The 22,383-nt window shown below is 41.4% G+C and overlaps 1 protein-coding gene across 3 annotated transcripts; it reads left to right on the top strand.

Annotated features, from left to right (window-relative positions):
- Positions 1 to 10,794: 10,794 nt before the first annotated feature.
- PRLHR (prolactin releasing hormone receptor) lies at positions 10,795 to 21,596 on the top strand. 3 transcript variants are annotated; one of them, XR_014956190.1, is made up of 4 exons: positions 10,795 to 11,681; positions 11,848 to 13,056; positions 16,703 to 16,754; positions 17,745 to 21,596. XR_014956190.1 is itself a non-coding variant. In XM_021529316.4 (3 exons), exon 2 carries the CDS (start codon positions 11,980 to 11,982, stop codon positions 13,012 to 13,014), a length of 1,035 nt encoding a protein of 344 aa, XP_021384991.3. In that variant the 5' UTR covers positions 10,795 to 11,681; positions 11,794 to 11,979; the 3' UTR covers positions 13,015 to 13,056; positions 17,745 to 21,596. The 3 variants fall into 3 exon arrangements, 1 of the variants encoding a protein (XP_021384991.3); XR_014956189.1 differs by having other exon boundaries at positions 11,794 to 13,056; XM_021529316.4 differs by lacking the exon at positions 16,703 to 16,754 and having other exon boundaries at positions 11,794 to 13,056.
- Positions 21,597 to 22,383: the final 787 nt, after the last annotated feature.

The following is a 22,383-nucleotide window of genomic DNA, read 5'->3' as shown; positions in this document are numbered from 1 at the left end:
ACTTGGACAAGTATATTAAGAGAACTGGACAGTGACAAAGGATCTTGGGAAAACTGAATTCAGCTTCACTTATCCATAGGACTTAATTTCAATCATGGAGAGTCTTGATTGAGCAATTTAGACATCCCATGGCCTTTTATCTATGAGGTCTGTAGGGTCTATTATATTATCTTATAATTTCCATTCTGCCTCAGGTCAAGTGCAGATTTCTATAGTACTGGGAGAACTAGTAGTGGGAAAGATTTGTCTCCAGATTAACCAGAGCAGGTGCCACACTAGAGATTGTTATTTTATATATGTGAATCTAAGCCTGTAGTATTTTTTCATTTTCACTTTTCAGTGTGCTTTAGTTATTTATGGCTTTGTGCCTGAAATTTTGCTATACCTTTGTAAATCACCAAAGAAATATTTGAAAGGCTACTTTTCCCATTGAGTAAAAGCAGTCATAACTAAAAGGTTTATTTAGCTTATTTACATCTGGATTCTTTTTGTCAGCCTTTTGTACAATTTTCATTTCATTCCAGCAGTACTTGCTTCATAGTCTACAGATCCACAGGGTTATAGCTGGGCATTCTGTAAACAATGCATTTCTTTTAATGGGAACATATTATTTTTTAAATATGCTTTTGGAGTTAAAAGGAAAATTCTCTGAATGTAAATTGTGCTCTGCTGAATAGTAATTTTAAAAGAGTGACTGGAAAGTGACGTGTGTACCCTTTTTAACTTGTATAACATTGAAAGCCTTAGAAATTTTACCATCATTCACTTTAACACATCAAAGTATTGCTGGCTGAACTCAAATCTCTCTGAAATGCTAATCCACACCCTTCACTGTAGTGAAATGAACATACAGATGGTTCTTCTAATTACTTGGGGAAAGAAAAGGGGATGATTTCCTTTAATGATTTCCCCTTCTTTCCTGACTGAAAGCAGTTCCAGCTCTTCCCTCCAGCTAATTTGACGATTAAAAGATGCCTTTGTCTTGCTTTCAGCTATTGAGGTTTCATTGTAATTTGTTAAAACTTTCTGTCATGAAGCGAGGTGTGAACCCTGGGCTGTGTAGGTTTGGTTCAGAGGTCATGTGAAGGGGAATTATGGCCTTGAATATTGAAAGCCAGGGTGCAGGGGGGTTATTGTTGCAGCGATGGCAAAGATGGAGTTTTCAGATTGAAATAGGATCTTGAGCCTGAGATGCAGGATGTTATTGGCTGAGGAATACACCCCAGGTATTCGTACTCCAGACTCATGGCAGCTCCATTTTCCCAAGGATACAAATGAAGAAATTTGAAACACATTTCTCTGAGCTGTTGACTTCACTGGAGCTTTGTGGGGTAACGTGCATCAGGGGAAGTGGAGAAAAAATGGCTTAAGACTCAAAGCTCCTAATTTTCACTATTAGATTTGAACAAAAGTTCAGATTTCACAAACTCTACCATGAAAAATTAAATCTGCACACTAGGAACAGTGGGTGTGAGCACTGATCTATTGGTCCACTACCTCTCTTGATTTCTTCTGACTTGAGATTTGGCTACCCTTTCACTCTGCTTCAAAAGTTGTGAACTATGGCCTTGCAAAAAACCTCTTTGCCAATGGCAGGGTCATCCCACAACTCCTCCAAGTGTTTCACTTCCTTCAACATGGAATTGAACTGCTGCTGTTTCTTCAAGATTCCACAGAACAAAGAAAGTTACCATTTAATGGCATCTCCCCCGTGAATATTCTAGAATCTTCCATGTATTTTTCAGTTAAAATACTCAATGGGAAGAACAACAAATGAAGAAAGAGAAGTCTAAATAAATACAGGTACTTCAGTCATTCTGAGCTTTTAACTATACATCTTATATAATCACCTCCCATTAACAATGCTTTCTTTACTGTTTTTGAAGTACACCACTTCTCACCAAGCTTTCAAAATATTAGGAATAGTATTTCAGTGCTCCAAAAGAATAATTGAGAGGCAAGAATTCAGTTCAGTGGGGTTTTTTATCTTCTTCATTTTCTGCCAGACAGAATACTGTATAATACTTTTGTCCAGTAAAACTCTAGCCAGGCTTAAAAGCTATTTTTCCTACTAGAACAAAAATAGGAACCATTACTGATATAGAAAAGAGTTTTGGCCTTTTTGAAAGTACAATAATGTACTTAGAATCTTCAGAAGAGGCTTTGGAGTAGTTTGTTGCCTAGGGCTGTGTATTTTGATTTTGTCTGCTGAAATCTGGCTTTGGAATGTTAGAAAAGAAACAGGAGAAAAGGAGAATGGTTAATTAGAAATTCTTGTCTTCTTGCTCCTCTTGAGTGCTGACACCTCACGTTGTAGTAGGGAAAGGTTGTTTGCCTACATAAGACATCGACAGATCTGGATTCCTTTGTCAGTTCTATCAGGAAAATCTATCCTGCTCCAGGGAAAAAATTATCCAGCCTCAGATTCGTGTTCCCTGGTGTGGAGTTGACAGTGATCTTTGCTTGGTGTCAGAAAGACCTGTTCATTATCGTGTTTAAAACGCTGTGAGCTTCTGGGCTTGTTCCATTGTCACTGATTAAGCTGTCTTCTGTTTGGGCAGGTCTTGCCTTGTTCTATTGCAAGTCCCTCTGAACACCTGGAGAACTGCTTGAGCAATAGGGTTAAAATAATAAATGAGTCCTACATAACTGTATCAGCTCACTTCTATGGGGCTTTTTTAGATTACTCTAATTGTAATCATGAGTCACTGCGACTGGGAATGAAATATCTGGAACAACACTTATGTTTCTTAATAGGAAAGATTTGTTTTGCTGCTGTGATGAAACAAAATATACGTAAAGTGATGTAAGAATTGTAAAGAACTGGGGCATGCTGGACCTCACAGATTTCAGCCAAGATCTCATCCATTACTTATTTTGACATTACAGTGCTTAACTGCAAGTTTTTAGAAAAAAAAAAAAAAAATCCAGGTTAAGGCTCCCTGCTGCTTTGTTTGATTTCACTATAATTCATCATCATCAGAAGGTGGTCACATCCAGCCCTGAACTGAGTGACCATGGATAACAAACACTTAGAAATCTTACAAAGTAAAACAAATCTGTTCTTAGGAACAAAAATACCTATAGAAAAATGGATACATTATGGAATAGGTATTTATAGTAGCAACTGCATGTTGAAATCTTCTAATTGATGGGACTTCAACCAGTGCATTCAGCTGAAACAAAAGTGTTCATAAAATTAGAGCTAAACCATGACTCTCAGTGCTGCTCATGTACTTGACAGAGCCCATTGGTAAGAACAATTCTCCCATCAAAAATGATGTCACAAAATAAAAAAAACCCCACAATTCTTTAAGAAAAGCATTAGGGGAAAGCTCCTATGAGATTAAACTCTTAGTCTAAGAGCAATCAGATAATGGGAGAGCATCCATGGGGAATAATAGGATTTACAAACATGAGCTGAGGATCTTTGCAGATGGGGCTGGATTCCTTCTTGGTAAGACTCATTAAAGAGTGGAAGAGTATCAAAGGAGAGGCTGACAGAGGTGAGACAGAAGAAGTCACAATAAAGGAAATCTGATGGTCTTTTTGATTGCAAACTTCTTGTGTTAGATAAAAAGACGGGGAAGATGACAGAGCTGGAGAGAAACATTCTAAAGCAAATATGTTAAAAAAAGGGCAGGGGAGAAACTGTACAATGTTGAAATCTGCAGCAAAATTCACATTGAATTCACACTGATTTTCACAGGAAGATAGTCTTTAGTCAGTAATACTGCTACTTTTAACCAGCTACACATATCAGAATAGCATGAAAGAATAAACAGCAGAAGTGGTGTGTGGGGGCAAGTCATGGAAGTAGGAGTCATCATGAAGTGGTCATTCATCTTTGATATTCTTCTAATTTCTTCCACATTTATCCTTTTTGATTTATTTTGCTCACCTGATAGCAGATGCCTTTAATGGCTGCTGTGAGCAGAGAAAAATAAACAACCAAATTCTGCTGTGGAAGAGAAATGCAGACAAAGAAAATAAACCCAGGTGTTGAAGTGCATATACATACACACAGAGTGAGGGAATAGTCCTGAGAGCAAATATAGATCTATACATTTGGAGGGACCAGCCCTGCTGTGAAGGTGCTATAAAGTTTTATTTTTATTGTTTAAAATGTCCCTTCCTCATTATTAATATAACTATACTGAAAACATGCATAAGGCTTCATTAGAAATTCTGTTAAATTTTATTCTGGTGCTGTAGGTTATGAAAGTCCAATCTCTCCTATTGTCTTTCTCTCTTTTTTTTTTCTTCAAACAGGAATTGCATGAGAGAGCAGAACAACTCAATTCTAAATAGTGTTCTTATCTCTGCATAATGTTATTATGCAAACTATAATCAAACTAGATGACAGTCCTCCAGACAAACCTTTATTATTAAGAGCTTTTAAAGCTCCCAGGCAGATTGCTGTTAGTGGGATAGTTAATTAAATGGAAGTTGGATTTTATTACTTTTTATAAACAACTAAGGGCAGCTGGAATGATGCTAGTCCTCTGGGTTTTTTTCCTTTCTGTTTGACAAATATTAATTGAAATCATTGTTTCATGAAATCAGTGAGTTTGCTCATGGCAACATGGTTGCTCAAGAACATCAGGTGGCTGTTGATCTCTTCTGTCCTTTACCCATCACCAGGGAAATGGAAATTTTGGGGTGGTGTAGTGTGCTGGGTTTTGCCAGGATAGAGTTGATTTTCTTCACAGTACCTGATATGGGGCTGTTGGACTCAAGCTAGAAACAGTGTTGATAAAATGAGAGGTTTTTGTTACTGCTGAGCAGCACAGAGACAAAGCTTTTTCTGCTTCTCACCCCACCCCACACCACCAGCTGGGGGCTGGGGGGTTCACAAGGAGTTGGGGGGGCACATCTGGAACATCTGACCCCAGCTGTCCACAGGGTTGTTCTCTATCATATGGTGTCATGCTCAGCATGTAAAGCTGGGGAAAGAGGAAGGGGGGATGTTTGAAGTGATAACACTGGTCTTCCCAAGAGGCCACTGAATGTAATGGATGGGAGCTTTCAGGAGGATGACTGAACACCTGCCTGCCCATGGCAAGCAGTGAGAGAATTCCTTGTTCTGCTTTGTGCAGGCAGCTTTCACTTTAGCTATTAAACTGTCATTGTCTCAACCCATGAGTTTTCTCAATTTTACTCTTCTGGTTCCCCCGCTATCCTATCAGTTGGAAGTGAGATGTGTGGGGCTTAGTTGCTGTGGATAAACCACAACATTCAGGAAGCAGGAAATGCTTTTTTCCTTCTTTAGTTCTTGGGGAGCGATCCCTGCTGGGGGCAGAGTTCAATACAACTTGTGGCCCGACATTTTTTCATGGATGGAGAATTTCAGTGGGAAAAGCACACTTTGAGAATCCCCAGGTACAGGGGTGGCTCTGAGAGCCCTACCCTTGCCTTTCAGGGGTGCTCTGGGCTTTGTCACATGGAGGGGGACGTGAGCCCATCCTGGGTGAAGCCGCGGCTCTGCGGGCGCTGTCCGCGGTACCCAAAGTGTCGCTGTCCGTGGTACCCAAAGTGTCGCTGTCCGTGGTACCCAAAGTGTCGCTGTCCCTGGTTCTGCAGGTCCCCGCTGTCCCTGGTGCAGCAGGTCCCCGCTGTCCCTGGTGCTGCAGGCGCTGGGAATCCTCCTGGAGGTGTTCAAGCCCCTCTCCACTCGCCCCCACGGTGCTGCAGAGGGGCACTGTTCCTCCGCGGGGCTGCAGAGCAGTGTCGTGGGCAGGGCAGCATTTGTCAAGCCTCAGCTGCTGGGTTTTTTGGCAGCCCTCGCCTGCTCCGGGCTGAACAGCCCGCAGGACCCTGGTTGTGCAGGGACCCTGACTCTCGGCTCTTCAGGGCTGCAGGGAACAGCTGGAACACGAAATTTCTCAAGCTCAGCTTCCAATCTGAAGATGTTTGTGGCAGCCAGTTCCCACGGTCTGCTCTGGCTCGGGGCACATGTTTGTATTGCTCTCTGCATCCCTTCAGGACCTGGGAGCAGAGGAGACATGCCAGTTTTTCTGGAGCGGTAGGAATTGTTGGATCTGACGGATATGCAAATCTGCCTGCATAATTTTCCATTTTTATCATTCCTTGTAACAACCTTTAGATCAGAGACATCCAGATACCTTTTCCCAGGTGAGTTCTGACAGAGTTATAAAAACAAACAAATGCATTTTACCATGATGTGTCAGTACTATTGCCTAAAATTACAATTAGAGATGAAGAAGAAAACTTCTAGCTCTGATATTCCTAAAGATTTTGCCCCAGGGATTTGTCTGTCTGTTTGTTTGTTTGTTTCCTAGTCCTGTCCATGGGAGTGCTTAAGACAGCAGCTGTCTCTTAATGTAACATGATAAGAATCCATTTCAGTCGTGGGTTTACAGAAGAATCTGTAGTTAAAATCTGAAATTCTATTGCTGTCTGTCCAATCAACTCAAGATGGTCAGACTTGTCAGCCACACCCTACTTTTTTAGCAAAATTCTACTTCAGCATGCTCAAGCAACATATTAAACACAAATACCTCTTTAGTCATCCTAAGGTTCAACCTATGTTTCCTGTGCTTACTTAGAAATTAAAAAAATACTAACCCCCTCCTGCAACAACAGCACACACACACTGAAACAAAAAAAAAAAAAAAAAAGAAAAAAACAGAAAAAAAAAAGAAAAATCCCTCAGAACTGTGCACTAAAACCCAACATAAAAAACAATCAGCTTTTCTTGGTCATTAATTCCTGTATGGGCTTGTCTGAGAAAGAAAATATTAAGGAGCTGGGGACATGGGGGAACCAGGGCTGCTTGTATCAAGTCTCAGCAGTGATTTTGTAGGAAGGCAGATTAGAGAAAGAAGAATCAGTGATTGTACTGACTGAAGTGCCTTGTGACTGAAATGATTTTACAGAGTGACTGTGCTGACCCTGCCTTTCTCCCTGCTTTGTAAATCAGCTGCTCTGAGCAGGTGCTGAGACCAGCAACAGGAGAAATTTGTCTGGCAAATAGTTAAGTGCTGTTCTAGTAGATCTTCACAGGCACTAGTGAAACATCTCCCATTGAAAAATGGCAAAAAAAAATGCAAACATAATAAGACTGAGTGTGAGCTGTGTCTATCTGTGGGGATGTACAGGTATATAAATTTTAATTTTCTCTTTTGAATTCTATCTGCCTATTATCAACAGGAATACTGCTGGAAAAGGTGATAGTGGAGATATTTCCCTGTAGGAGTGAGCACAACTTGCTTGTGTTGATGAAGGATGGAAAGGAACCTCCTGAAACCCATGACCCATGCAAAGAATCAATCCACATGGATGTTTTTATCTCCCATAATACACTGGTTGTTCAAAAAGCAAGCGATTACAAGGGGCAATCTGTTGCCCTCCAACCTAGAAGTGTTCTACTTTTCATCCTAAATTTGCCCAAAGTGAATTTGTTCTTTCATTAGTGTTATTCCTTTCTCTAAATATGTGTTTTCCTGCCCTGGAGTTTACCATCCTCCCCAGTGTTTTTAAAGAATACAGTGCAATTCTGCTCTGTATAGACACTTATAGCAAGAAAATTGTCCAGAGGTTGTAGAAAGTAGAGGTGAATTCAGCCTGAGAACTCTCACAGAGCAGTAGATTTTCTTTTGTTTGCATTTCAAATGCACTGTCTGCTCCTTTCTATAGACCCACTACAGAATTTGCTTTGTCCTAAGCCACAGTGAAAATTATTATAGTGACCTTGATTTTGTCTTTTCTGACAGGTTTTCCTTCTATTTTCCCTCAGGCTTTCAAAGTTTCACTGCTTAATTGTGCAGTCACCTGCCGTGGTGTCTCTGATTCCAAACTTGGTGTTTCTACCAGATTTACTTGGTGCAGTCCTGCCTCTTGTGCTAACATGGTAAAATGAAAAAAGCTGCCAAGGCTGGTCAATCCCAAACAGGGTTCTTGAGCCCCATGAATAGCTGCTGTCTGCTGGTCCAATCTCTCCCTAGATGCTGCTGTTCTTTTTCCTGCCTCACAGTTCTTAGGATATTTCCTCTGGTATAGATGATGGTTTCTCATAAGTTACACAAACCCAAACTGAGAACTGCTAAATATTTTATGTTGAAAAAATAATTTTAACAACATTGCTGGAATGTTATTTTTACAAAATCTTCCTTTAGTGTCCTATTCTGTCTATTCTCTCTTGTGTGCTTTCTTCTGTCCTTAAATCTAGTTTAAAACCTACTATAAAGCTGTCAGACTACAGGACTTCCACTTTATGTACTCTTTTTCATCTATAGTGAATTATTTTAATCTAAATTCTATGCTAATCAAAGTTTGATGCCTTGAATTTGAGAAAAGCAGCAGCAACAACCAAAAAACTCCTAGACAACAACAAAAACAATCCCTAAAACAACAAACAAACAAAAAAAAAACCCCTTAGTTGTAAACATGGTTTTTAGAGTTTAGGGACTGTGATGTCTCAGTCCACAGCAAGGATAGACAGGATGCATTTATTGCTAAAATGGGGGAAGTACAAGCTTCCCTGACTTGAAATTGTTGTATGAAATAAAATCTTGTTCCCTGCCTGGCCAAAAGAAGATTTTGGTAAAGGAACCCCCAGCCTGACATAATTCAAAATATGCAAATAATCAGTTTTTATTACAGGCTCTGCAAGAATTATCTGAGCTGTTCTGCACAGAACATTCCTGGAAGAATGTGAAAGAATTTTTAAAGTAGATCTGTCATGGAAAAAAAAAAAAGACAAATAAATAAGAACATGGAACACTAACAGCTGAAACTGTGAGGCTTTAATGACAGAAGAGAATGTTTTGGTCTGTAAAGCCTTAAAGAAACTTCCAAGGTTTGTACTCAGAATTTCTGTGTGGACCTAGACAGGTTAGCATAGGAGATTATGAAAGCTCAGCTGTGAAACATTTCTGTGAAATGTTGGAGTGGCTCTAAATGTAACATAACATCAAGGACAACCAGGGCTTCAACCAAACACTCACCATCATTCCTGTGTGTGATACCCTAATACACTTGGAATGTCAAAGTAGTTCTAATATGACAGTAATGCAGTTTCTGTGACCTTTTCTCTTTTAATGAGGAAATTATGCATGTGAAAAGGACTTATAGTCCATTCAGGAAGGACTCTGTCACATAGCCTTGGAAATTCTAAACAAAATTAATATTTGCAGTTTTAGAAGGAGAAAAGATTATTTCCTTGGGATAAATTGCTGCAATACTTTTTCTATTCAAACCCTTATTAAATATTATCTTTCCAGATCTTGACTGTAGCATACAGCTGAACTGAAGACATTTTCTGCCTGAAGCCAAAACAAACAGAAAATCATGAAGAGAAATAGATGTGAGCCTTCAGACAAAAGGTGTACCGGTTACTGGTTTCAGAGGAGAAGAAAATTTAAAGACAAGGGAAAATGCAGGAACATTGGCTGGTACAGCTTAAAAGAAAAGAATAGATAAGGTTAGTTTTGTGACCTGAGTGTTAAGGTGACCTTGAAGGCTTCTTGAGCTGATGCTGTGTTTGATTTTTCTCACATAACGAAGAATTAACCTTTTTCTCATAGGAATACAATGAGGATATTTATAGGATATACTCTGCAGCTCTTGGGAATGAAACAAAATATTCACTTAGTTAAAAATGAAATTTTCAATTATTTAATTTGCAATGATATTATTGAGAGGTTTCTTTCCTCACACAATGCTTGTCGATCCAGTAGGATGTGGGCAGTAGGAAAGCCTTTTACTTATGTCCTCCTTCATTTTTCCTATGTTTTGGCTTCTATGAGGGGCCATGTACTACTGCAATCTTACTTTAAACCAGGCCATATTTTTCTCCCCCATTAAATGGAGCAATTGAATTGATGGGCTTTAGGAATTCTGCAGCATGCTGCTTGTCACCAAGCAGTGTGGTTGCACTGGCTGGGGACAGCAGTAGGAATTTCCTATTTCCTTGCCTCTTTGCTACCTCCCCCATCATGTCCCTCTGCTCTTTTGGATTTGGGTATATAGAGATAAATTGGTAGTGAATTCCTTTGGGTCCCATACAGATCAGAGAGGTGAGATTGGAACCTGAAGCAGGCTATAACATCACATTTTTAGTCTGGGTCATGGCTAGGTGACTCTAGCCATGCAGTGAAGGATGACACTCCTGAGCAGTGGGGTTACATGCTCGTTCTCCCCTCAGGCTGGAATTACAGCCATATTCAGTCCATGGCATAATCTAACCCTGGCTGCAGCAGCACAGAGCCAGCACTCACCTTGCTTGAATTTCTCATCCTTCACAAGCAGAATGTCTCTGGTCAGAACAAGAGCTACACAAGATTAGCTTCTGTTTTAGGATTAGGGAAAGAAGTAAGAGAAAAATGGAGCCTATTCAAACTTCTGATTTCTGTCAAATGGCATAAAATCAAAAGGATTTTGTTCTGGCCATAGCCTCCTAGAAAATAATGGATTACTATTTCCTTAGTCTAATTGACTAGGACACAAATTGTCATTTAAAATTGTGTCTAAATCCCCTGAATGCCTGACAGAACATAACAATATTCTCTGCTCTGAAGCATTCAGAAGTTAGGCTGCTCCTTAGATTTTTTTAGTTTCTCTAGCCAGTACAAATGGATGCAGTGGATTTTCACTGTTTTTCACCAGATGAGGTCCTGGTCCTGGGTTGAAATGGAGAAGAGTTAAGGGAGAATTAGTGTAATAGACAAGAACTGGAGGGGGATGTCTAATTAACTGTTCTGTAAGCACATATCCTGAATTTTCTGCTTTCTAATATCTGAACTAAGCAAAACAGCTATAGATTGTTTTACAGACTGGTTAGCACTTGTCTGGTGTGGAAAAAGTTAACAAATTGAATGCAGTAATGAAGAAACACCCCAAATATTTTTGGGCAGCTGAAATACTAGTAGAAGTTTGCTGTAGTTCTCTGCAGGTAAACCCTTACATCTAACCTATTTGGATCTAATATTTCCTTTGAGGTGCTCATACACATTTGTTTACTTTTAAAGATGTGTAAATCCTACTGAAAATAGCCATAGTGGGTGAGTAAACATTGTAGCACTGGCGGAAAATAAATTTAAGTAAAATAAGATGCTTTGTGCTACAAGAAAAATGCACATTTCTAATCTTAACTTCATTCACAGGTACATAGCTGAGACCCTCTAGTGGCATAAACATTTATTTGCCTTCAGTGTGTGATTAAAATTCTATTTCACAGTCACATTATAGCAACGAAATTACAGGTAGTATTTTTGGACACTCTGGGGGCTCTGGAAAAGCTAATCTAGGATTAGATACTTTGCAGGTTCATGTTAATGAAAGTAAATTGATTCTTAGATGTGAGGGGCAATTATAGATGCACTGGAAGGAGAGTGGAATTTTTGAAAGGATATTCTAGAACTAATTACTATCAGTAAAAAACACACAAAGAGCAACGTAATACCCAGGGCAGCCAATGGGGATAAAAGCTTATACATAAATCTGTCATGACCTAGTAGTGAAGACTGTTTAAAAACAGTGATCTCCACTTAGCTTGTAAATGCACATCGCCCTCTTTCTCACTCATATATTCTCTCTGCCTCTCTCTCTCTGACACACACACACACACACACACACGCTCCTGGATTTGCAGAAGACAGACATCTAGGGCACTTCTTGGCATCCACAGGAAAATCATATGGGATTAAAACCCCCCAGCAGTAAGTACTCACTGCATTAAATGTTTTTTAAGTGGCATGCTGTCAAAAGCTAGATTTAATAGCAAATACAGGAGGACTTTAATGGAAATTGGCTGTATTTGATTTTTCTCAGGATTTGCTGAAAGCTGCCTCTCGAGGGTTACAAGTTCACCTTTTGCATTTACAGCTGCTTGTTTACTATCCATGTGGTAACCTCTGGACAGCCAGAAATCCATTCATTATCCGCACTGATTGAGTGCGGGAGCGGCGCGGTGCTAACTACTTCACTCAGCTGACGGCAGACAACAAAAGGAGCAAAATGATGAATTCGGACAATTTAACCTCCCAAAGCTTCCTCTCTGCGATTCACAGCAACACCACCAATTTATTCTCAGGGCTCCAGTTTGTTCAGTCCTTCAAGCCACTCATCATCCCCTGCTACTCGCTGGTGGTTTTTATTGGTGTCATTGGGAATTACCTTCTCATCTATGTCATCTGCAAGACAAAAAAAATGCACAACGTCACCAACTTTCTGGTAGGCAATCTGGCTTTCTCGGACATGCTTATGTGTGCAACCTGCGTGCCCCTGACCCTGGCCTATGCCTTTGAGCCCCGGGGATGGGTTTATGGGCGCTTCATGTGCTACTTTGTTTTCCTGATGCAACCCGTCACGGTGTTTGTGTCTGTCTTCACCCTGACTGTCATAGCCGTGGACAGGTACTGTGCCACGGTGTACCCGTTCCGCAGGAGGCTCACCATCCCCATCTGTGCTTACATCCTGGCTGCTATTTGGCTGCTGAGCTGCACTTTGGCTGCCCCAGCCTTGGTGCACACCTACCACGCAGAGTTCCCGGAGCTGGACTTCTCCATCTGCGAGGAGTTTTGGTTCCACATGAAAAGAGATCGCTTGGCTTACGCCTACAGCACCCTCATCATCACCTATGTGTTGCCTTTGGCTGTCATCTCCCTGTCCTACCTGAGGATCTCAGTCAAGCTGAAGAACCGTGTGGTCCCAGGCAATGTCACCCAGGGCCAGGCTGAGTGGGACCGTGCCAGGAGGAGAAAGACTTTTCGCTTGCTGGTTTTAGTGGTGGCAGCCTTTGGAGTCTGTTGGCTGCCCCTGCACATCTTCAACATGATAAAGGACATTGACATCAGCTTGATTGACAAGCAGTACTTCAACTTCATCCAGCTGCTGTGCCACTGGTTTGCAATGATGTCTGCTTGTACCAATGCCTTCCTCTATGCCTGGCTCCATGACAGCTTCAGGGGAGAGCTGAAAAAAATGTTTGCCTGGAGGAAGAAGAAAATTGGACCCGCTACAAACTGCATTATGGCCAGTGTGGTGCTGTAAAAGAGAGCTGGTGGGAGTGCCCCTCCTTTGTACATGAACATTGTAAGTCTTTTCCGCTTTTAATTAGTCCTCATTCCTGACATTTGCCTTTAGGGCTCAATTATAACAACAGAGGTCCCGTGTGCATCTTCCCCAGCACTTCCACTTCTAATGGAGAATGACAGGCAGATGTCATGCCTCAAAAATATCTTAATTGCTTTGATTGGAGTTAGAAGCCAAGGAGATGTAAGCACAATAGGATACAGGGATCCTTTCTATCTGTGTTGGATATTACTGTCAGTACAGACATGGCTTTTGGGGACAAAGAGAAGCAAGGATGAATAGGAAACTTAAATATCTCAAAGAGGCAGTGTTTTGGACTGGGTAAAAATGAAACCTGTGTGTCTATCCAGAGTCCATTCCTTAGCACAGCCTCTAGGGTAGAGGACTACATCATTCCTTTAGTCCTTTTTGGGTCAGGGCCATTTCTTCATGCAGCCCCAGTTCCCTGACCCTACTGCAAGTCGGCTGCTTTGTGCTCACAGCCTCGACAGCACCGAGATGAATTCCAGCAGGCACTCTCCTTTGGAGGAGTCTTTTGGGGAGAAACAATTTCCTTTGAAACTCACCTTTCAAAGGGACTTTAAAGCTATAATCAACCTAATGGTTTCTAGTTTCTTCCTCCCTGAAAATATCTGGAATAACAGTTAAGTGCACAGCACAAAGTTGTGAGAGGTTTCTTCCAACCTGCTCAGCTGCAATCTGGGATAGCATGAGAAACTTTCTGACACTGAACTGCCATCAGCCAAAAAAGCATCACAGTCCAGGGCAGCTCTGGCCATGGTCAGCAAGGACATCTCTCTGACCATACCTGCACGTGGCCAGAGACTTCTCTGTTGGGGGCAATGCAAAAGGACGTGAGGGGAGTGGGAAGAAAGAGGTGGTTGCTTTAGATTGCAAATCCTACTGTGAATCTGTGGAAATAATTTTTCTTATCGTGCTTCAGTAAAATTAATCTGATAAAAACGTCCCCCAGATCCATATGCCCACCCTGGGAAAAGTCTTGGAAAACATTTGAAATTCCATTTCACAAACTTACTGCAATTTCAAGTTATTCTATTGCTGGTAATGAGGGCATTAAAAGCTAATTACAGAGTCACTGAATGAAGAAGGTCCATTTAAATTGGGCATTACTTGCATTCACTCTGTGATTATGTGTGCCTGCCTTTCTTACCTCAGTTTAAAGGTTTGAGTGACCTTCTAAAGAATATTTTGCTTTTGCTGAATTTCAGGAAATATTTTTTTCCTTGAAGCTAAATATTGTAAATTACTGGAATAACTGGTCACTTTGAAAAGGGACAAAGCCCACTTCCAAACAGACCAACCTATTTTTAAAAGCTTTTCAATCTCATTTTCAGGAATCTTTAAAAAGTACAGAGAGCAAGACACCAAGAGAGCACTGAAACAACAACACAAAAAGCAGTTTCCAATAACAAAAAATCCTGAGTTTTAGAGATTTTTTCTTCTGTGGAATTAAGTAAATTCAAACTCCTAATTTTTCAGTTTGTATAGGTTAATTAAGATTGAGATGGTTCATAATGTCTACAACCTCCTGCACTAAATACAGAAAGTGCTATCACCCAGAGGGATCCAAAGCCCATGGAGTCTTTCCAGACTTTCTAAACCACAGCAGTCCTGGGATCTTTTCCTCCTTACACACCATATTTTTCCCTCATTTACCATCACTGCAGTTTGACTTATTCATGCTCTCTTGAACGATAATGACTGGAGATGGTGACTGCCAAGAGCTGCATGAAGCAAACAAGGATTTCTCTCTCAATTTGCTTTTCCTTGAGACAGAAATGAAGGGCTGTTCAGTGCACAGATTGCTCCCACAGTGACAAATGCATTGGGAATATCTCACTCCAGGCTGCCTCTGGAGCTGCTCTTAGAGCAGTGCCAAGGTCTGGCAGCTCCTGGAGATGCCCAGCACAGCTGGCACCCTCATCTGAGTGCTGGTTTAACCTGTACGTGTCTTGATGCTGTCAGGATGTGAATTTGCAGCAGAATGCTCAGAGCCTGCCCTTGTTTCAGGCCCTCCTCACAAGCAGGTTTTCAGGTGAACCCTGAAATTATCTGCATTCCCCAACTGTGAGCTCCTGAAGCTCCTTCTCTCTCCTCCACAGCCACCTTGGTCCACCTCAGTGGTCCTGTAATGCCATTTTATCAGGCTTTCCCTGCACAAAGGAGGTCCAGTCCTGATCTTGAGGTCTGGGGGTTCCACAAAGCACAGCCACATTCATTGAGCCTCAATTCTGTTAACTGAGCCCCAAGAATCTCTGCCCTCTTTAATTATTGTTTTGTCCGATATCCAGAGTAATAAAAAATAATAATATTTTAAGGCACGTTGATGCACTTCTGTAATCCAGTAATGCAAATAAACATATTGAAAGCTGTCATGTGAAACGTGTTTGCTAATCTCCACCCCTCTCCAGGGGACTGCTGCAGTTCTTGGAAGGACCAGGGCTCATCACTGAGGCTTTTTTGGTGGTATACTTTTTAATTGCAGTTTAAGAAATCATGGCATGCTTTTATTTTGTTGAGTAGCTTGGTTCAAAACTTGATAAACCTATAAACTACACTAGTGCTTGATCAAACATAAACTACTCCCTGTGGTCAAGAGTGTGGCTGGAATTAAAAGGCAATGTACTCATGAAACACATAGAAAAGTAAGCCAGGAATTAGATTAGAAAGTGACCAAAGCTCACTAAAGCTGAGATCAGGCAGCCAAAGGAAAAAAATAAAACCTCAGTTAGGGTCAGGTAGATTTGGTCTTTCCCCCACCTCAGGGATATCCACTCAGTCACCAAAAACTAAATTGTCTGTGCAATGCATTGCTTTAAATAAATTTTCCTTGTTCTTGGCTGAAGAAAACTCAGAGTTCTATTTGTACCACGTTTGGGGAGTGTCAGTTTATTTGGGGGGCAAAAGCAGCTCCTGCCATAAGGGCATCACTTACAGGAGCAGGGTGAGCCTTTCACAGCTGATAGATGGACTGGGGAAAGCTAGTGTTCTTCATACCTGCTGAACAACAGGTGCTCTGTACAGTTTTAATTGAGAAAATTTTGCTTGTTTTCTTGTCAATAATTAGCTGTCTAAGGTGATGGAAGCTGAAAATGGTACACCTGCATCTGGGGATAAAAACAATGTGAAAAAGGAACTGTATAATGCATCAATCTCCCCACCAGATGAAAAGAAGACAAAAACAACCTGCTGGTGGTAAAGCCACTGCCATCATTTCTGCATGAAGCAATGTAGTACAAACTTTTACCTCCAGTCCTTCCTTCTCACTGCTCACTGTCTTTTTATTTTCTCAGGAAAAACTAATCACATTCCTCCTCCTTACCTTGGAGAAAAGCTTGCTCAAGGGTCAAAGCAAACATTTCTCCCTCATGGAAGGAATACAGAGAGGGAGAGCTTTCTAAAGGGAAAAGGGTTTTCTGAAATGAAGAATATCCTCTTTTCTCATCTTTCTGCAAGACATACATGGAACCATTTGCTGTGTGGATCTGCAGCTGGCCTGGCCTGACACTTGAAACTCTGGCTTTTGTGTTCACCTCAAGTAAATACTCTCCCCATTCTCGGTGACCTCATTTTGGGTCACAACCATCACTAACTCTGATCCTTTGCACCTGATTTCCCTCCACAGCAACAAGATGATTCCCTGAAAGTCCCAGAGAGGAGCTGCAGATGCATCTGAGGTATCCATCCTATACTAATGGGATTTTTTCCTTCGGAAATGACTTCCACAATCCCCATCTCAAGAGCAGGTTTGAAGTTTATTCTTACTGTGTAGTGACATAACCAGATGGGACCGGCTTCCCCAGGCTGATTTCAATAAAATTTTATATTATTTTTCTCTCTGCTCCCTGCTCTCCTAACTATCCCCCAGACTTTTGAAGCCATTGATCAGCTACTCAGTCAAAGCAAGAGCCTCAAGGTTGTTCCCACCTGAAATTAGGAATATTGGCATTTCCTCATTGGGGAAAAAAAGTCATCTAAGTGATCTCTCTTTTAGGAAGCCCCACAGGATTACACAGGGATCAGATATTAGGAAAAATTTCTTCACCAGATGGCTGGTCAGGCATTGGAACAGGCTGCCAGGGCAGTGGCAGACTCACCATCCTTGGAGGGATTTAAAAGATGTGTAGATGAGGCACCTGGGGACATGGTTTAGTGGTGGGCTTGGCAGTGCTGGGTTAACATCTGGACTTGATGATCTTAGAGGTGTTTTCCCACCTAAATGATACAGGACTAACTACTTGATACTCAGGCTGCCTCCCTACAGGGCAAAAAGTGAGAGGTAAAGGGCATGAGCTCAAATGTATCTCATTAGGAGTTATGTCCCTTTAGGATCTATACATTTACTCTCTTCACCAAGAAGCAAATGGGATTGACTTTCCCTTTCTACAGCTTTCTTTGTCAAATTAAGTCACTGAAGCTAGTGATCTATGTAAATAATAAAGCACACAATCAAGAGCTCCCCAGTTCATGTCTCCAGTCCATTGGAAATCAATTTGGGATCACTGTTTGAAGCTGACTGGGCTCTCCATCCTTTGCATTTTGTTTATGTTCACATTGTAATTTCCCTGTGGTTTTTGTTTGTTTTGTTTTGTTGGGTTTTTTGTTTGTTGGGTTTTTGTTGTTGTTTTGGTTTGGGTTTATTTACTTATATATTTTAATTTCTGCAGGGAATATCCAGAAGATGATAACAGCAAAAATCTATACCTACATTTCCTACAATTCCTACATTTCCATGAGGCACTGGAGCAAGAGGACTGCAAGGAGAAGCTTGAAGCTTTCAGCGTGGAGATGAGCTCTGCCTCTCCTGCCTAGCACAGCTCTGGCTCTCCAGATAAGATGCTGGAAAGGCAGCTGGTGGCTCACAGCAGCAGAAGTGGCTTTATTGCAGTGCTTTGTGAGAAGCTGGTGCTGGTGTGGGCTGGGGATCACCCAGTGCAGCTCAGCTTCTCCCAGCAGCATCACCAGAAGGGTGGCTGCTCTGCTCTGGGGAGGCTGATCAACTCGAGGTGTTGTCTCTCTTTCTAGAGCTTCTCAGCCACAGGGAGCCGTGTTTGTTTACTCCATCACACCCACAAGACAGCTGAAAAAAGGTGACATGGTACACTGTCCCAGGTTGCCACCATCCCCAGCTCAAGTTTGTGACCTGCCGTACTTGGGGGTGGGAAGGAGAAGCAACAGCCTGTGCTGGGAACCAGCCCCATCTTGGGCTCCTGGAGGCAGGGCAAGAAAGAAAGCAAAAAACCAGATTTCTGATCTTCAAGCTAACAATAACCAGCCAAAGGGTAAATCTGTAACCACCCAGAGGCTGTTCCTGTGCCAGTGTAGGAGGCACTCAAGCTTTCTGGGAGCGTTGTCCCTCACCTGTGGCATGTCAGCTCGGTGTATTTGCTTTGTGGTATCTTTCTTCCCTCCCTTCACCCCCTCAGTGCAACAGGGGCAGGCCAGGCAAAAGCAGGAACATCAGGGTGAGGTCCACATCCCATTTCTGTATGGTCCAGAGGCAGAGGGGTTGAGGGCAGATGCACTTCTGAAAGGGATTTTTAAATAAAAAGAATTAAAAGGTTAGTGATGGAGTTCCCAGGCAAGTGTTCAACCAACCCACTCCTCAGCCACTGGAGAAAACTCTGGAGGAAGTAAGATGACAAAAAATATCATGTGCAAGAGCTAGCTATCAGCTAAATAACAATATATAATACATACAAAGTATTTCAAATCCTTAACATGACGAAATTATCACTCAGCTTTGGAACGATTTCCCCTCAATTATTGGATCATTTTAAAATTCAACATCTGTTGTTAATATGCATAGATTAAAAAAAATAAAAATAAATTTGAAACCATCTGAAGCACTCAACAGCATATGGCAGACCTGTTTAATCTTAACAAGTCAATAATATTATCATTGTGAATCACTTCTTCATTAAAACATGTATTAATGTCTGTTGCATAAAATAATGTCTATTTGTAAAAGCCTTTTGTACCACCCATGCAATTGTCACTTGTCTCAGCTAATTCTAGATTGCTTTGATACTACCTCCTCTTGGAAAACTGTCACCGACTGAGGACAGAGGAAATGCAAATCATCACCTGTCAAAGTTCTGACAACAACACAGACAAAGTGAAGGGAAGATTTTGAAGACCTGTGTTTTGCTGTAGTGACAAAAATATGGATTTCTTTGCTTTTAAGGCATTGTGGAAAGCACTGTTCCAAACAGTTCATACCCCCGCCAAACCTTGTGTACGGTGTCTGACAAAATTTGTATTATTTCACAGTTCTTAACATTCTTTGCTTATTGCTAAATGAAGGAACTATTCACATGAACAGCTTAATTTACAGTGTTGAAAATAGGGATAATTAGGCAAGCACTTTCTCTTCCAGCTCTCCCGTGAGTTATTTACAAACAGGGGTGGAAGGTGGGTTTGGAGAAGGCTGGGTTGACATAAGAATGGTTTTAAAATTTTTAAGAGTTGTGAATGAAAACTAAATGAAGAGTGTCAGTACAGCTTTCTAAATCTGAAGCTATTTACATTCAAATATTGAGACTCAATGAGGTGGATAAAAGGCAATGTGGAGCTACACTGAGTTTCACAATTCACTATTAAAAAACAGTTGCAAAAATGGAAAGCCCTACAGATTACTCTGAACTACTTTAGCAGAAGGAAAATAGAATACAAGGGAAGCTCCAACCAGTCTCCTGTTATACAATATTCCCAAGTTCCCTTTTGGGAATTAGAAAAACTTTGTTGTGTTTCCCCCTCTAGATCAGAAGCCCTCAGGATGCAGCAGCTCCTCCCTCCACACATTTTGTACAGTTTAGGAAGAAGAAGAATCCCAGATCTGAGATATCTCCTCCTAACAGCTCGGGGAGATTGGAGTCCTTGTGGCACAAACCATGAAGGCGAGCACAAATACATGTAATTATCATCCTAACACAGAGCTAAAATTAAACTCTGAATTGGAGCTAGTGGGTTTATCAAGCACCACCTCTTCACAAGAAATTAATATCTGTTTCCCTTCAGCTTTAAAACATTTGATAAAGTGGCTGGGTCTTTATTCACCAAAGCATTCTTGTAAATTATTTCTTGTTTCCCTGGAACCTGTTTGTCAGCTGTTTTCTCACTAATTCTTTCCTCATTAGAGAAGCAAAACCTGTTTTCCCTACCCCCAGCAACCCTTACATCCCATTTCCCAGCAGAACTCAGCTTCTGATGAACACACTGTCCTTCCACCACCTTCAGTTGCCCCCAGCCCAGCAGACAGAGCCTTTAAACACACACAGGACCCCCCTGTCAAAAACTGACAGTGTTGCTGCAGGCTGGGGTGGATGGGAATGCTTTAGAGAGGGTTCAGCTCATTAAACAAGTTTCCCAAGGCTGTGTCATCAGGAGATGCAATTACCTGAAGCCAGGTAGAACCCACATATGCAAGGCAGTGATTGAAGTAAGGATGTGATACTAATAAAGCAGCCTATTACAACAGAGTAAAAAAGTCTTCCCTAATCTCTTGGGTAAATAAATACAGAAAAGAATTAATGAAAGTTGATTAAAAAAAAAAAATTGTTGGTGCATGAGGAACTTGACATTCCACTTAATCTAGACCTCCCATTTCTCTCGGAGCCCTAAAATGCTGTCCACAGTTGTTACGTTCTTTCTAAAAAATTTTCAGATTTCATTCCCATGGATTTATTATTATCCCCTTTTTTGTTCCAAGTGGGTCACTTGCTCCTGTTGCTATTACCTTATCTATTTCCTTTTGCCCTGGCCATCTGAAACAGGCACATGAGGACCACATCAGCTTCAGACCAGGTCGTGTGTCCCCTGTTTGCAAACCTGGGATCTGCCTCAGCAAGGACACAAATCTGTACTAATTACTGTTCTCCCTTTTGTATGAGAAGGTATCAAAGCTCATTTTGTGACTTTAGGTGCTGTTTAGTGTTTCGCCTCTGTCCAGGCCCAAGGTCCATTCATAACTGGGTTTGTTGTGAGAGGATTTGCAGTTGAAAAATCCTTTTGATTGCCTTGTTTCGTTTCATTGCTCACAAAGGTTTTGTGCTTTCCAGGATTTTTATTTTGATAGTTGAAGGTAAGCTGACTGATAGACAAATCCTCAATTATCTGTTCCTTCCATTCTTAGAAACTGAATATATTTGCTCCTTTCTAGTCTTCTGATGCTTATTTACACCCCACGACTTCCCAAAGATAACCCCAAGCGGTTCTGACATTAATTCATCTTTTTCTGCAGTGTTTTGGGATGAAATGCATCAGGCTCAGGCGGTGTGAAACTTTCCAGTTCTCTAATGCTTTCTTGTGCATTTTCATGGAGGCAGTTATCCCAGCATGAGGGCAGTTAAAAAGGGGACTAGAGGCTCATCAACAAGTATGAACTTAAAACCTGATGTTGGCACTATTCTGTTTAGTTTGCTTCACTCTGAGAATCCTGTATGTTTTTTAGTCAGTTGCAGTGGATTTGGTATGCAGATGTTTTACTCATTTGAGTAATTAAAATTATTAAAACTGTCTTGAAATTCCATTCTTTGCAATTCCACACTCAGCTTTCTCCTCCTGGCTTTCAAGGGAACAAGTTTCCTTACACATTTCCAGGCCATTAACCATGGAGCCACAGATTCTGGCACTTGGGGCATCACAGATAGGGGGTACCTCTTCAAACACCCCAAAGTGCAGCTGTGTGCTGGGCTGGGATGTACAGCAGTCCCTGACGGTGCCCTTGGTGAGCCGTGAGCTCCCCGTGCTTGTGGAGCCATGGATGCTCTTCCACTGCCACCTCCTGGACACGACTTGAGACACGCGGTAATAAAAGCAGTAAATGAACTTGAAAAGATGCTGAAGCAAAGACAAAATATCTAATTTTGGCCATGTACTTGGACATTTTAAGTCTTTCACTCGACCCTTTGAGTCTGACCCCAAAGCACAGCAGTGGGGGATGCTGCAGACACCCTCGGCACCAAGAGATGACTGAACTCTGCTGAAGATTTGCCTATAAATTGCAGATTTTAAACAGTGTTTAAAGATTCAGCTTGACAATTAAAAAAGAATACTCACACCAGGAGTGGGGGGAAGGCTGGGGGCTGCATAAACATGAACCACTCCCTTCACCACAGCAGAGCCTCGTGAGGTCTCTGAAGACATCCCCCTCTGACTTGGCCACCTGGCTCTAATGATGACTTACTTTTAATTAAAACTGCTTTCCAAAGAAGATGCTTGATTAATGGCCTGGGAGACCTTGAAAACAGAGTCATTCTTGCAAGAGGAAGGTAATTAACTTTTTTAATCAGTAGGGGCTGACCT

Source organism: Lonchura striata, chromosome 6, assembly GCF_050655825.1.
Source record: "Lonchura striata isolate lonStrDom1 chromosome 6, ASM5065582v1, whole genome shotgun sequence".
NCBI classification, from domain to species: domain Eukaryota; kingdom Metazoa; phylum Chordata; class Aves; order Passeriformes; family Estrildidae; genus Lonchura; species Lonchura striata.
Note: the sequence above shows the minus strand (reverse complement) of the source record. Positions and strands in the feature narration are given on the sequence as shown.